The 14,463-nt window shown below is 35.9% G+C and overlaps 2 protein-coding genes across 6 annotated transcripts in view; one reads left to right on the top strand and one right to left on the bottom strand.

Annotated features, from left to right (window-relative positions):
* LOC131150909 (RNA-binding protein 2-like) overlaps positions 1 to 2,914 on the top strand; it is a 32,638-nt gene extending 29,724 nt beyond the window's left edge. For 4 of the 5 annotated variants that reach the window (XM_058101981.1, XM_058101985.1, XM_058101983.1 and 1 more), the window contains 2 exons: positions 2,069 to 2,150; positions 2,534 to 2,914. In XM_058101981.1, the coding sequence (XP_057957964.1) occupies positions 2,069 to 2,150; positions 2,534 to 2,649 (198 nt within the window). In that variant the 3' untranslated portion in view covers positions 2,650 to 2,914. Of the gene's footprint in view, positions 1 to 2,068; positions 2,151 to 2,489 lie in introns of all 5 variants that reach the window. The other variant, XM_058101986.1, reaches the window with a different exon arrangement.
* A 4,705-nt stretch (positions 2,915 to 7,619) lies between these two features.
* On the bottom strand, positions 7,620 to 10,141 carry LOC131150263 (protein ALP1-like). The gene has a single exon (XM_058100873.1). The coding sequence runs from the start codon at positions 9,709 to 9,711 to the stop codon at positions 8,158 to 8,160; it is 1,554 nt and encodes a 517-aa protein (XP_057956856.1). The 5' UTR covers positions 9,712 to 10,141; the 3' UTR covers positions 7,620 to 8,157.
* Positions 10,142 to 14,463: the final 4,322 nt, after the last annotated feature.

The following is a 14,463-nucleotide window of genomic DNA, read 5'->3' as shown; positions in this document are numbered from 1 at the left end:
TCCCTCCCCCCCCCCCCCCCTTCCTTTTTTTCTGCATTTGGGATAAAATAAAGTGTCTGGCCAAGTTGTATCAGACCATGTGGGCCTCTAAGACAAAGAATAGTAAAATAAAAATAAAAATAAAAGAAAATAAAAAATTAAAACAAATAATACCTTGAATGGCCAGGATTGTGCCAAACTGTACAATATTTGCATTCAAGATTGAACCACATGGTCCAACGTCCAATGGACAGTGATTTGACCACGTGGCCAAATCTAGGATCTCAAATGTCAATAGCTAGGATCATGACACATGGCTTAATCTGGTGCATTCCTGCCTCTTCTACTGACGTTAGTATGCTGTCATGCAGACATCAAAACCCTACATGTGGTGGCTCCAAAGCGCACCACGTGTCCCTTAACTAAATGAATGATATAAAAAATGATAAAAAAATAAAAATGACTTTTAAATGATAAAAACCATTATAAATTCATAAAAAGTTGGAAAATTTTCACAAAATTCTATTAAAAATTGAAATATAAGAAATTTTATAAAATTTCATAAATGAAATAATTCTTAGAAAATTCATGAAAAATATTTTAAGAAATAAGAAAAATTCTAGGAGAAAATAGAAATAATAGAGATATTCCATAAAAATTCTAATGATATTTTAGCCCCTAATGTCTTCTTTTCTATGTATATTATGCTATGCTTGTCTCTTTTGTGTGTTTTTTTTTCTCTTAGTTTTGCATGTTATTTTGGGTTTGCTATCTTGAATGTCTTATGCCATCTTTTGCTTCATTCATGCTTTATACCTTATGCATATTTGTAATATATTCGATGACGGATTTCAAGGTTGTCTATGCATGCCTTTAAGGATCTAGAGATAAGGGAAGTCTTTAGCTTGGGAATAATAAAATGAAAATGCACATGATAAAATAAATCCTATGACAGACCTTAAGGGTTATGTTTGTGCACGCCTTTGGGGATCTTGAGGTGAGGGTGCTTTTGTGTTGTAGGGTGAACCAATATTAATAAAGATGGTAATTAAATAAAATGAAAGAATTTGAGTCTTGATTAGTTGATTTCAAAGGTAGGCTTAGGTTAATCAAGTACTGTTCATGCAGGGGGTGCTGATACCTTCCACTTGCAATAACCGTACTTTTGAAATCAACCTAGTTGTGCAGATTATGATTACCTGTTCCCTAGGTGTAGTTAGAAGACCAATTAACTATTAGTGATTAATTAGGTGATCTAATGCCACCTAGGATAAGACAGGTTAGTGGGGATTCCGTTGATTCATATATTTGACTCATTCCTCAACCTTCTCATATACTTTTCCCATCTGATCTGAGATCGCTATCTGTGTCGAGGCAGCTCCGAGATGTTATCCTTCAGTATTGAGGCGGCCCTCTGGGACATCTGACAGAGGCTTAAGTCCTTCTGATTAAACCTTTGGTCTGGTTGGTGGTACTGAATATTATTAATGCCAACTGTTGTATAGTAGAAAGCCTCCTAAGGCTTTGTCTCTTGAAGTGTGCTACTTGTGTGGTTGCTGTTCAGATATGGTTACCATTTTCAATGCTCACTTGGGATATGTTGAGTAGAGTTTTTGGATTATTTGAGGAGGTTTGAGTGTGTCCAAAGTCAGTTGAGGAGCTTTTGAGTATATTATGGGATTTGGGAAGAGTAAGGATCTGCAGAACCTGTCTAGTTAATTATGTTAATAGTCACCTGATATGATTTGGACAACCCTGGGAGTTTGCATTTATTAGAACCATGATAGAGTGTAAGCATTCTACTTTGACTTCCCCAAAACTCGCTGGTTCCACTTTCCTGTGCTGTATTGCTGATGCCATGCAATCATGTTTGTTTTGTTGTGAAAATGTGAAAATGAATTTTCCAGTCATCTTTGATTAATGTTGCAAGATCATTTGCAAGTTGACCAGTACTGCCTGGTTGCCTAGGGAAAATAAAGTAAAATTTTGTTTGCAGGAGGAGAGGAGGAGATTGCTGTCCATTTCATAATGCTTGTTATTTTTTTTTTCCTTACTTCATTGACTAATTACTTAGACAATTACATTGCAGGGTGGAGACAGAGCCATGGTTTTTTGCTTTGTTGAGTTTACTGATGAAAAGTGTGCTCTGACTGCTTTAGAAGCTCTTCAAGGTAAAGTATATCCATGAACAATTCATACCTACAACTTGCACGGAGAAGCTACATACATGTCATTTCCCCCCTTTCTGATTAATATTTTCTAAATTTGTGTTGGAAAAAGGAAATTGAACCTTTGTACTTCTGAATTTTCTAAAACTTTGTGGGGAGCAGTCAAATATCCCATATTCGCATATGAAATATCCATACTCCCATTCATTTGGGAATATGTGTTTTTGTTCCTTTTCTACAAGTTCAATTTATCTGAAATTTTTTTTTTTTATAAATATTCACATCAATTTATTTGTGAGCTGCATGAAGAAACTAAAATTGTTCAATTTATTCTTCCTACAGAATATATTTTAAGCTGACAGTTAGATATGGGGAACTTCCTGCAGGCTACAAGTTTGATGACAGGAAACCTGACTCCTCTGTCTTGAGGCTCCATTTTGCACATTTTCCTTTCTGCTTGCCGTCTGATCGTGATGATCAGAAGTTTGGGGTTGCACGCTGATGCATAACATGCAGCTGGGATGATATTCATTTGAGATGCCTCAGATAAGTCACCAGAAAATAGAGGGATATGTTTTCCTTAGGTGACTTGCTAGGGCTTTACTTGAAAGAATATTTTGGATAGACTAATATCTAACAATGCTTGTATATTGCATGTGTATGTGTGTGCGCGCATTGTGCTGATGCAACATGCATGTTGGGCATCAGACAATCATTTGTGAATGTTCACTTAATCTCCTAATGCCATTCCAAGTTTACAGTGTCTAGTATATGGGTGAGTGTATTATGCTTGTTAATGGGAATTGTGTTAGTGGATGCTGCTTCGTGTAGGTGGGCAATCTTGATCAGGATATTTCAGGACATCGACGCCCATATTGTTTAAAGCAACTCCGGAGGATCTTGATTCTTCAGGGCCTTTGGCTCAGGCTCGTCTCGTGTTATAACTGTTTATCTGAGGTGAATTCCAGCTCTGGGCGTCAAAGTTGCATCTGTATGATGAACGAAAAATCAAGGAAATAATGTTTAGGATGGATGTTGACAGCATATGTATGAGGGAGAGTTTGGATGGGGGATGGAAACTGAGTAACAATGAGATAAGAATGACATGGGTATTGTGCGGAAAAAATTGACTTTGAGCATTTTAGGGTTGCTGATAGGAGACATTGAGATGATCATGATGATGGCTGACTTTTGTTCTACAAGAATATGTTTAAAATAAATCATCAGCAGTTGATTGCGCAGGTCTCGAATCTCCTATGTCATTCATTTTAAAATAGTATTCTGAAGATAGTTGTGAGCTGTGACTTGGGTTTCTTTCATTATTTTTTAAAATTTTTTTTATAGCTTAATCTCTCTGGCAACTTTGGAGAAGCAATAGAAATTATTAATTAGGGTTTCATGATTAGTAAATTTGACTTTTGGTAGGAAAGGGTGTGGGAGTTGCCTCAGTTTTTTTATTTTATTTATAAAAAAGGTTATTGATTATTAGATTATTGAAGCACTTGAAACCCCATGAAATATTTTACATTTGTTCGCGAAGTGCTGCAAGCTATTGATCCGAGATATTTGACCAGTGAAAAGAGTTCCTGAGATTCAAACATGCGATTGCATGTGCACAAGCACGTGCATACTGCATTGTTGGTAGGATGTATTTAGAATTTACACCCAAGAAAGAAGAAAAAAAGAAAGGCATGAAGTTGGGCAAGAAATCAATAATATGAAAGAAGAATATCCAAAATGTCTTATTTTTAGTAAAAGAAAAAAAAAAAATTTTCTCAAGAGAAGAATGTACAAAATGAAGAATGGAAAATCCTCTTAATGAGTTCAGAATATTCAGTTGCAAAAGACCAAAGCCAAGCCTAAAAGAAAAAAAAAAAAAAAGTTAACCCCGTACATAAAGCACTCGCGTATGTGGGGTCCGAGAAAGGGATAGACCACAATGGGTCTATAGTAGGCAACCTTACCTTACATTCTTGTAAGAGACAGTTTCTACACTTTGAACCCGTGACTTCCAGGTCAGACGGCGAAGTGCCTAATAATGAATCTCATTTCACAGCAAAGAACATGTCTTTGCTCACTCGTAAAAACACATGCATCTTCTTCACAAAATTGTAAGCTACACATCTTATATTCTTATTTGGTTGAGGTTGAGCTATCTCTATGCAACCAAAACTTGTGATCCCATCAATGGGAGGATGACAACATTTTAACAAACACAACAAAGAAGAGAGATTCTCTATCCCCTTTGACAAGGTGACCTACTAAATAGAAAACTTCATTCTCTTTACCCATTCGACCTAAAAAAAGAAGAACAGGAAGGAATGGAACCCTACTATATCTATAAAAATAGGCTATCCACCAAGGAAAGGTGATATAAATGAGGAAAAGAAATGAAAAGTGATGAGTCACCCATCCAATTATCTTTTGAAAAAACAAATGCGAAAACCATTATCTACTATTGGTAAAAGAAATAAAGCAACGATAATTATTTGAAATACCTCTTCAAGGCTTCTCAAAAAAGGTTTTGACTTCCACCCATTTACTCTTACTTTCTATAGTTTCATGTTGGAGGAAATCCCCCGCTAAGAGAAACCGTCAAAGCCACTTACCCATGTTTTTAGACTTAATTACTAAGAAAACTCATTTCCTTAGACCTACAAATGATCCCCCAAGTAACCAAGTGATCCATTTTCTTCCCAACCCTCAATCTTACTAATTACACTTGCTCAAGTTCTAAAAATAGACAAATTAACTTTAAAAAAAAAAAAAAAATGCTAGAAAGACAATGAATAACTGTGATAAATTTAACTAGAGAGGGGGAAAAAAAACACCCCTCTACCCATCCAATTGCTTCGACACCTTTTCCACCATTGAATCTCAAAAACTTGATGACTTAGGATCACTATCCACACAAACTCTTAATAAAGTTCCAAAGGATCAAACACATCATTTAAGAAAAAAAAGAGTATCTTCTGCAGACTACAGATGCAAATCGCCACCCCCTACATTCCTACCGCAGTTATCCTCGCAAAATCCTTTAGCCATATCCAAATCTACAACAAAACATCTACAATAAGCATGAATAAAAAAGGAAAGAGTGGATCCCCTTACCTAAGACCTGTTGAAGTCCTAAGTCACGCCTTAGGTGAAATTAACAAAATGATGCTTTAGACAAGTACCCCCTCACCAAGACTTTCATCTCTCACCAAACCTTTAGCAAAGACCTTATCAAGAAAAAGGTTCAAATAATCCTTTTACGTCTTTTCAAAATCCAATTTAAACAATATTCCTTTTCCTTCTCTCTAACGAACATTATCCATAAACTCCTTAGCCACTAATTTACCATAATAACATCCATAATTGTTTGCCCTTTATAAAACTACTATTAATTAGAGCAATAATATCTCCTGACACAAAACTTAACCTATCCGTTATGACCTTAACTTATCTTATACACACTGATTGCTCAAGACTAGCAGGTCAAAAATAATAGACTAGCTCTTTCTTAAGGTACCAAAGTCATGAAACTAGAATTCATGCTTTTGCCAAAACCCCATTAAAGTAAAATTCATTATAAATCTTCAATCGATCCTTAACCACATCCCAAAAATCCTGATAAAATGTCATGTTAAAACCATATAACCCTAGAACGTTACCCCTCTTTACCCCGAACTCTTAACAACCCTTACTTCATTCTCCTCAAATAGCTTTTCTAAGTACTTTTATTTAATCACTAGAAATCAAATTTCATCGTAAACCTTCAAGCATAATACACAAATTTACCAAGCCTTACTAATATTTTTAATGTAAGTAAGATTCTACTTGAGTTAAAAGAAAGATTAATATAACTTAATAGGTTGGTATGTTGTATAATCTGCCTATTGCTAGTCTCCCGTTTGCCATGCAGATTTTTCTCTTCAAAGCGGATAAACACTATTTTCCCCTATTGCTTGAAAAGGCTAGTTGTTATTTATTTTCCCACAGAGAGTACAACTATTAGGAAAAAAATAAAATAAAATAAAGAGAGCTCCAAAATTTGTTCAAGGTTTTTTTTTTTTTTTTTATATTTTAATATTTTTACTTTTGTTTTAAAATTTACATAGTTTTAATTTTTTTCCATTTATTGTGATCTCCTTTATTAAAGGATTTCTATATTTACCTAAAAATATGAGAACGCCGTATGTTAATAAATATAGAGTCCCAATTTTGTCTTTTTTTTTTATAAAAAAAAATTCCAAATAGTGGTATAGTGCCAATTGCCTCCTCGGTCTAAATTTTTTTTTGTCTGTATATGCTAAAGTTTCGTTTGGAAACATGAATTTTGAATCCGAAATTTAGATTTGTGAGCATGTATGAAATTCACTACAATTTTGTATTGCGTATTATCCAAATGTACAAAAATACAAATCTATAATGTCCAAATTCCGAGTTCTGAAATATGCAGTAAATTACATTTAATTTGCATAATATTTATCCTTATAAATAGAATAGAGTAAGATAAAATATAGTAAAAAACTGTATATGGTTTAGAATTTGGTAAAAAAAAAACCTCACTCATACAAAAACTTGTTTTATCTCATACAAATATAGAACAGAATATGACTAAATATTCTCATATATAGCCTAATCATTCTTGATCTAATCCTAGTTTACATTAATAATTTTTTTACACTAACATTTACCTTGTGATTGCAACACATACTTGTAAGTAACAAATCCATATATTACAATTGTTTTAAAGAAACATGGCTCCCTTGTTTGGGTACAGAGATAAAATAAGGGATGAGAAATTCACTAAAACCACAGCCACTTCTCTTTCAGTTGCATTCTCATGTTTGGTATTATGGAGTAGAATGGATTAAGAGTGAAATGAAATAAAAAATTGTTAGGAAAATATATCAAATTATAATACCATTTCCATCACATTCCATTTTCGCTCATCAAACAAATTCCTAGGATCTGTATTCTGTATGGAAATTTTCTTTTCCTTTCAATTGGTTTTCTGGAAATAGATTTTCCAGTCCAGGCTCATAAATTTTAAATAAACAAATCAATTGATGAACTTTGCAGTAGTTTGCCAACTTCATTAATTATGCTGATACAAGTATTTATTAATGAGAGTAGAGGCAGTTGACTCCATCTGAAAACGATATCGCTACTACTCTTTCATTCCAATGTCATTAAGACCTATGAATTATAATCTTTATGGAATTCCATAATAAAAAATCCCATATAACAAAGACAAAAATAGTTCAGGGATAAAAAGCACAATGATCCTTTCTAGTCACACAGAAGCATCAAACTCATCAATATCAGCAAAGAAAAATCAGTATAGCAGATAACTTCGTCTTCAAAATTCAACACAAACATTCATGACATTAAGTAAGGTGACAATGTCCCCCCTTGGTGAACTTCTATGTGAAGCTGAGAATGAGGCGCAATTTTGGTAAGTGACAACAAGAGGGAGCTGCATTTGCTGAAATGTAGCACTAGAATTTTATTATTTATTTATGACCAAAATGAAGGATTTGTAGCTCGGATAGGTACAATTGAAACGGGAAAATTTTACATCATTTCAGCCATTATACATGCAATAGGTTTCGCATGAAAATACCATTTTTCATGTATGTGTTTGTATAACATTCAAAACAAATAGTTACGATCCACTGGGGGCATGCAAAAGAATGCCACGAAGAATGTTGTGTTGCTCCATTCTTCATGTCTGAAACTCTTCAAATGAAGTATGAGATTGATACTCCCCTTACATCGCATCTTTGCAATCTATAGGTATAACTTATACGTCAAGCCTACGAGGACTTAACCATGTTCATCCATTTGGGAGAGGAGCACAGAGTGATCTTTTTGATCTTTCTGCAGAGCCCCTTCAACCAATTTTGATGAATTACTACAACACGATGTTATAATTCCCCAAAACAGCTGAAGCAGGTGACCAATAAGCGAGGATACAAATTACCTCGAAGGGTAGGGGCATAAAAGAACTCTTTTTGGACTATAGAAAAGCTGTTCCTGCAAGACCATGGTGCAGAAGATTATGAGCAATGGCATCCCTAGCCTTCATTGAATTCGAAGATCTCAAAGCAAATTCAGGGACCATCTCATCATCCACGAGGTCGATCTTCAGGTCAGGATCCATTTCCTCCTTCCTCAATTCACAAATATTGTGCAAAACACAGCATGCTCCGAGCACCACAGGCAAGTCCTGCAGCTTAACCTCGGTTCGTTTCTGCAGGCAAGACCACCTCCCTTTTAGCCTCGCAAAGGCATCCCGAGCAACCCTCTGAATCTCCCCAATTTTCTCATTGAAGGCATGTTGAGTCCAAGTCAAATGCTGCTGAGTATAGGGCACCAGTACCCAATCCATTAAGGGGTACCCTGAGTTTCCAACAATCCAAACACCCTTCAAAAGCCCCCCATTAGCCCTCTGGTAAAGGGCAGACTTCTCCAACACCTGATCATCATGCATTGATCCAGGCCAACCAATGCACACATCACTGAAAACCCCGTTTGGATCAACAACACCTTGGACCGTGATCGAATACGAGGTCTTCTGGTTTCGCTCCGTGTGCCGCTTATTGAAATAAGCAGCTACACTAATCTTGGGAGCTATAATTGGTATATGAGTAGTATACATTGAACCCACAACATTGGGAATTCCAGAAATGGATTCAAATTCTTCTTTAATCCTTCTTAACGAAACCTCATCAGGCCATTGAAGATACTTAGGCATTAAAACAGTCCTAATTGCTGAACAAACCTCAAGAACAAGCTTATGGCAAGTAGATATACCTAAACCAAACCGTTTCGAAACAAGACGAAGAGGCTCGCCGGTGGCCAACCTCCAAATGCATACAGCCACCCTCTGCCTCACCGGAATCGCCGCCCGCAACATCGTGTCCTCCTTCGCGACCACCGAATTGAGCTCGTCGCATATTAAATCAAACGTTTCCCTGCCCATTCGAAACGCCCGCCGGAATTCTTCGTCGGGAAAATCCGGCTTGTTGCACTCGTCCCACCACGCCTTCGACCGGTCCTTCACCCACAGCCGGCGGTGTTGGCCGTCCCTCCCCTGCCTAACCCCACTTCCGGAATCCGAAACAATTGAAGCGACGGTGGCGGCAGCAGCGGCGGCATTCCTCACTGCCCGAGACCTCTTTCTCGACATATGACTAGACTCGTTCAATTCAGAGTAATAATCTTGAAGATTTGAGTAATAACTCAACATAGCACGAGATTTTTTCCTGTGGTTGGCCTCGAACAGCTCCTTCTCTTCTCTGGTGACCTTATCCCACTCTTCCCGATCGCACTTCTCTTGCTCGTCCAGTAACAGCAGAGAAGTGATGATTTCTCTCACGCCCTTCTTCTCTCCTTCTGGTTTTTCCTCAGACCCATCATCGCTTCCGTCGCCGTCGCCCTCTCCTTTTCGTCCACGCTTCTTCTTATCGCCATTACTGCTCACAGTGTGCTCGCTCATTTGATCAAGCGAGCCCTGCAACAAAGCGTAAATATAGGAGAAGTCGTCTTGAGCTGAAGAGGGAAGTTTCATAAAGCGAAGAAAAGGAGGATTCCGCAAAGTGGGTACTCGACAAACTGTGAAAAATCGAGGTGTGAATTGAGAAGAAAGCAAAAGACAGAGAGAGAGAGAAGATCGAGAAATGGGGAAATGGGAAATGGGGTTGCGCGTTTATATGAGAAAGGAGAGGAAGCGAAAAGATACAAAAGAGAGAGGAGGGTGAGAGGAAGCGTGTAGGGAGATGTGAACGCGGCTTTGGGAGGAGAGGGGAGGGGTAGGTAGAGAGGGAGGGAGGACGGTGACTGTAGATTACGCGGTTCTGTGAGATCATTCACTATTGTATTGGAAATTTGGAATTGGTGGTGGTGGGGTTTGGGTTTTGGTTTTGGGTTTTGGCCTTCGGGTCTTCAGTCTTCTGGAAAGAAAGAGACTTCTTGTAGATATGAAGGCTTTGATGACCCACCCCCCCTCCTCTCTCTCTTTTTCCTCTCTTTTTTTTTCTTTTTTTGAAAAAAGTTTGTGGCTGCATTTGGGAAAATAGGGTGGGAAGGCCCAAGTGAAATGGGCACATAAGTGTGGGCCTAGGTGTTGACGTGTATATTAGGATCCCCTTGATACAAGATTCAAAGAACTAGGAGAAAATCTCGAACTTCCCAATCACAAAATGTTATATTAGTTTGCTCCTATCTAATATATATATATATATATATATTACATGATAACTCCAGCCACCAACGAGCCATTTAGATTCTCTGGTGCGGCACCAAATCTATGAATCAGTGTCCTCCACCTTCAGGTCTCGCTGATCAGGGTAAAGTCCGGAATACAGACACGACTTCTGTGTATCAATTAAACGTTCAGTCAACTCGACTTTCGGGACACATCTTTATTACCATTCATGGTCTCCGCTGGCTCATAGAGAACTCTCACCATCAACGGCCCTCGCTGGCTCACAGAGCGAACTTTCATTATCCACGGTCCCCGCTAACTCACAGAGTAAACTCTCACCATCACGTCTAAGTGTTGACATGACATCTTTTAATTGGTAAGTATTAAATTTTACATATAACAACCATTTCATATAAAAATATTTCATTATATTTTAAATCACTATTAAAAAATTTTAAGTTTTGAATGATTTTCAATTCATGATTAGGCATTTCTATCAATTTTTCCCTCAGTCAAATTCAAAACTTTGAATAGTTTTTTTAGAAGCATGACTTGATTATGTCATTAAACTTAATAATTTTTGCGTGGATACTAACACGTCATCTTGCTGAGGTGTGATGGACACGGGAGCTGGGACAAGTGGGGGGAAGCTCATTGGAAAAAGGGGTAAAAGCATGTTTGGGAGATGAGAATCTTGCAATTCTTTGCCGGAAAGAAAATGGACTTTGGAGAGGAAAATGATGATGGAAGAGCAAGGATGTAATTTAAAGTAAAGCATGTTATACTGATCTAAAATAAAAGAAAGGAAAGAAAAATTTAAAGTGAAGCAAATGAAGTTGGAGTTCAAAATTCAAATCATAATCTTTAATAAGAAGATAAGAGATCAATTATTAAACAATCAAATTTGACCAAGTCTTCCAGCTGCAGAGCGTGGAGTGGATCCGTTGGATCCTTTCAAATGGGATGCCTTTATTTTACTTTAATATTTATTTTTTTTTAAAAAAGAAATTAATACTTCAAAAAAAAAATAAAATCCTCTCGATGTCTCTATTTTTTTTTTCAAAAAAAAAAAAAAATCAAAATACGCCTACAACTATATGAGCTTTTTTTTTTTTTTTTTTTTTATTTTTTAAAAAAATTAGTAATGATGAAATGATAAAATTAAACAAATAATTATTTAAAATTTTTTTTTTTAATATAATGTTTGAGAGATGCCGAGCCATATATTACAAATCTTCATTGCAATCATAACAATTTTATCGAAGATCATATTATATTTATAGAAAGCAAAATAATTAATGTCTCGACAAATGTATCGTAGTAGCTCGTATTCCGATTAGATAAATATGTGTGGAACTCATGCTAATGTAAGGTCCACTTTTGTATTTAATCGAATACTAATTAGTAATTAGGATCTTGTTTTATAAATAATCAATGTGACTACCACTTCTTCTGACAAATTTCTTAGTGACTAAAAATATTCTTACAAACATATTCTTAAAATTTAATTCATGTGTTGTGGATCGAATACTTCACCGTCACACCTTGTAAAGAATCGTATGACATTAGTTAAAGCACTCTCAATTAGTTAGTTAGCTAAAATATACCACGATTTACCTTATGAAGATATTTATTGACGTTTGCTCCATATTTATAAAGACAATTTTTTTATTGTGAACTCTTCCAAATGGTTTTTTCCTTTTTTATTTTTTCGGCTTTGCACAATGAGAAGTAGTCTGCTATCTCTCATCCCATATCTCTTCTCACTTCTCTTATTCTTTTTTGATACGTCAAGATTATGTTTGGGGATAGAAATTAGGTATATCATCTTGATAAAAAAAATTTCTCCTCATTTTTGGGAATTGTAAAATATCCCATGAAGAGTATTTATCAAAGCATTTTGAAAGTAAATTTGTAAGATTTACATAATTGGATTGAGTGAAAACATTTTCATCCCAATATTTTTGAAAGTGAGATGACTTGAAAATTAAGAAATGCCTCTAGGTTGGTCATTCTTGGTAGTTAGTTAACTACTTTAATTTGGATTTACGAGCTATGTAGGTTATCTTAATTTCCTAATGTATACAACATTCTTTAACTTTATCGATATGAATATACTTTTGGAGGCGAGAGGGTTTGGGGATGATATGGGCGTTCTTTAAAACAAGTTGAAGAATTGCAGAAGATAATGGAATCTAAATATTGGATCTTATTATAAGCTTGATGAATTTGGATCTAATGCCTCCTTAATTGTCTCACACAAGATAGCTGATGGATTGTGTATCGAAACAAATATTTATTGTGACTTGTGTACTATAAATTATTACTTTATTAGGACTTGGAATTAAATTGATATAGGCATCTGCATCATGTAGTGATCCAAAAAAAAAAAAAAATTATGACCTGATACCAACTGTAGTAGCCCGAACCCAACAGGGTTCCTATAGCTCTAATACCACAATTGTAACAATCCGAAAACATACTGTCTTTGATACCACATCTGTGACGACCTGGATCCCAATGGGGTCCAAGATATGCTTTTCCATACTTAATTTAAAGCAAGCAGCAAAAATATTCTAGAACCTCAAATACCATACCAAAGTACTAAACAATCAAAATTACATAGGTATCTCCCAAAACAATGTTACATCCCAAGGTATACAAAAGCATATTTAATTCAGTGTCTCACGAGCACTTACTCTAAACTATATTATCTAAGTCCCGCCCCGAAGCTCGCTGCGCTTGATTCCCTGTATGTCCTGAAATATGAAATGGTTAATGGGGTGAGACACCTCTCAGTAAGAAGGAATAGATTATCATCAGTGTGTGGCTAACATGAGTTTTAGTGTAAGCAAAATACTTCCATTAATTTGACTTTAAATAAAATGGCATTTGTAAACTGTACCCACACCTATATAATTGAAGATACATATTTTCCTTCAAAATATAATTTTGGCTCAGTAGATGATCCAATTTATATAAATCCACAAATATGTATAAAAGAACCTCCCTTTTTGGACTAGCTTCATATATAGCCCCATGATTGGGTTGTGCGGTCCGAAGACTGGACTTAGCAATGGTTAGCCGACCAAAGCTAAGTCAAAAGTAACATGTCTGTAAGTACGATTTGCCCACCGCATCCTGGTCCAGACCCAGGAGGGTACACAACCCTTCTAGGGCCAAATCACCTATCCACCGTCTACACTTCCACAACAATGTGGCTGCACTAATACTTCTCTCTAACTACGGTACCGAGCTTTCAACACATCTGGTCCATTAGGGTTCTTAAACCATATATTGTAATTTACATAATAAAACAATAAAATCATCTCTTTTTCTCAACACATAGTTCACAATAATCTTTCCACAATTTTCCAACCATCCATGGGATCAGTATTAAACTGTCCAATTCACAATATCCACATTATTCCCAAAAATTCAAGAAATCAGTACAATACCAAAACTTTCTTCATATAACACCATAAAAATTCCAACAAGTTTAATTATGCAATAAAAATAAATCATTCTCAAGCGACACTACTTGAGTGTTATATCATAATCTACTAAATTGACCATAGAAAATACATCATAATATACTCAGTATATTTTGCTGAAAATAAAGGTATGGTCACCTCTACAGTTTAATTTAACTCAAAATATACTTTTTATAGGAAAAAGGAGATGATCACCCTACTCACTTTACTCTTCCCTGAATACGTGTATAATAAACCAAAATCATCAATTTCATACGCTTGATTCATTCAAAAAATCTGATATAATATTCCTATATCCACATACTCAAGTTTAATCGGTTCAAATTCAAAATAAACTAACATAATCTAATCCCCTTACCTATTCCCAAAGATAAGCCTACCACGTTCCTAAAATTGTGCCTGTAGTGTTTGGAAGGCAAAACCTAGTTTCCTTAAAGCTTGCTGAGGAGAGAGAGACAATCGGAGAGGAGAGAGAGAGGATTGGAGAGCGAGAGTGGAGAGAATTTGGGTGAGAGAGAGAGAGAGAGTGAGACACGAATTAGAGGAAGGGAAAAAGAGAGAATGAGAGAAACCCCTAAGAGAGAGAGAGTGAGTATCTAAAAAAATATAAGCTTTTTTACAA

Source organism: Malania oleifera, chromosome 3 (genome assembly GCF_029873635.1).
Source record: "Malania oleifera isolate guangnan ecotype guangnan chromosome 3, ASM2987363v1, whole genome shotgun sequence".
Taxonomy (NCBI): Eukaryota; Viridiplantae; Streptophyta; class Magnoliopsida; order Santalales; family Ximeniaceae; genus Malania; species Malania oleifera.
Note: the sequence above shows the minus strand (reverse complement) of the source record. Positions and strands in the feature narration are given on the sequence as shown.

Bases quoted from the DNA above. Each gene is read 5' to 3' on its own strand.
- LOC131150263 (XM_058100873.1), bottom strand. From the start codon at position 9,711: ATGAAACTTCCCTCTTCAGCTCAAGACGACTTCTCCTATATTTACGCT.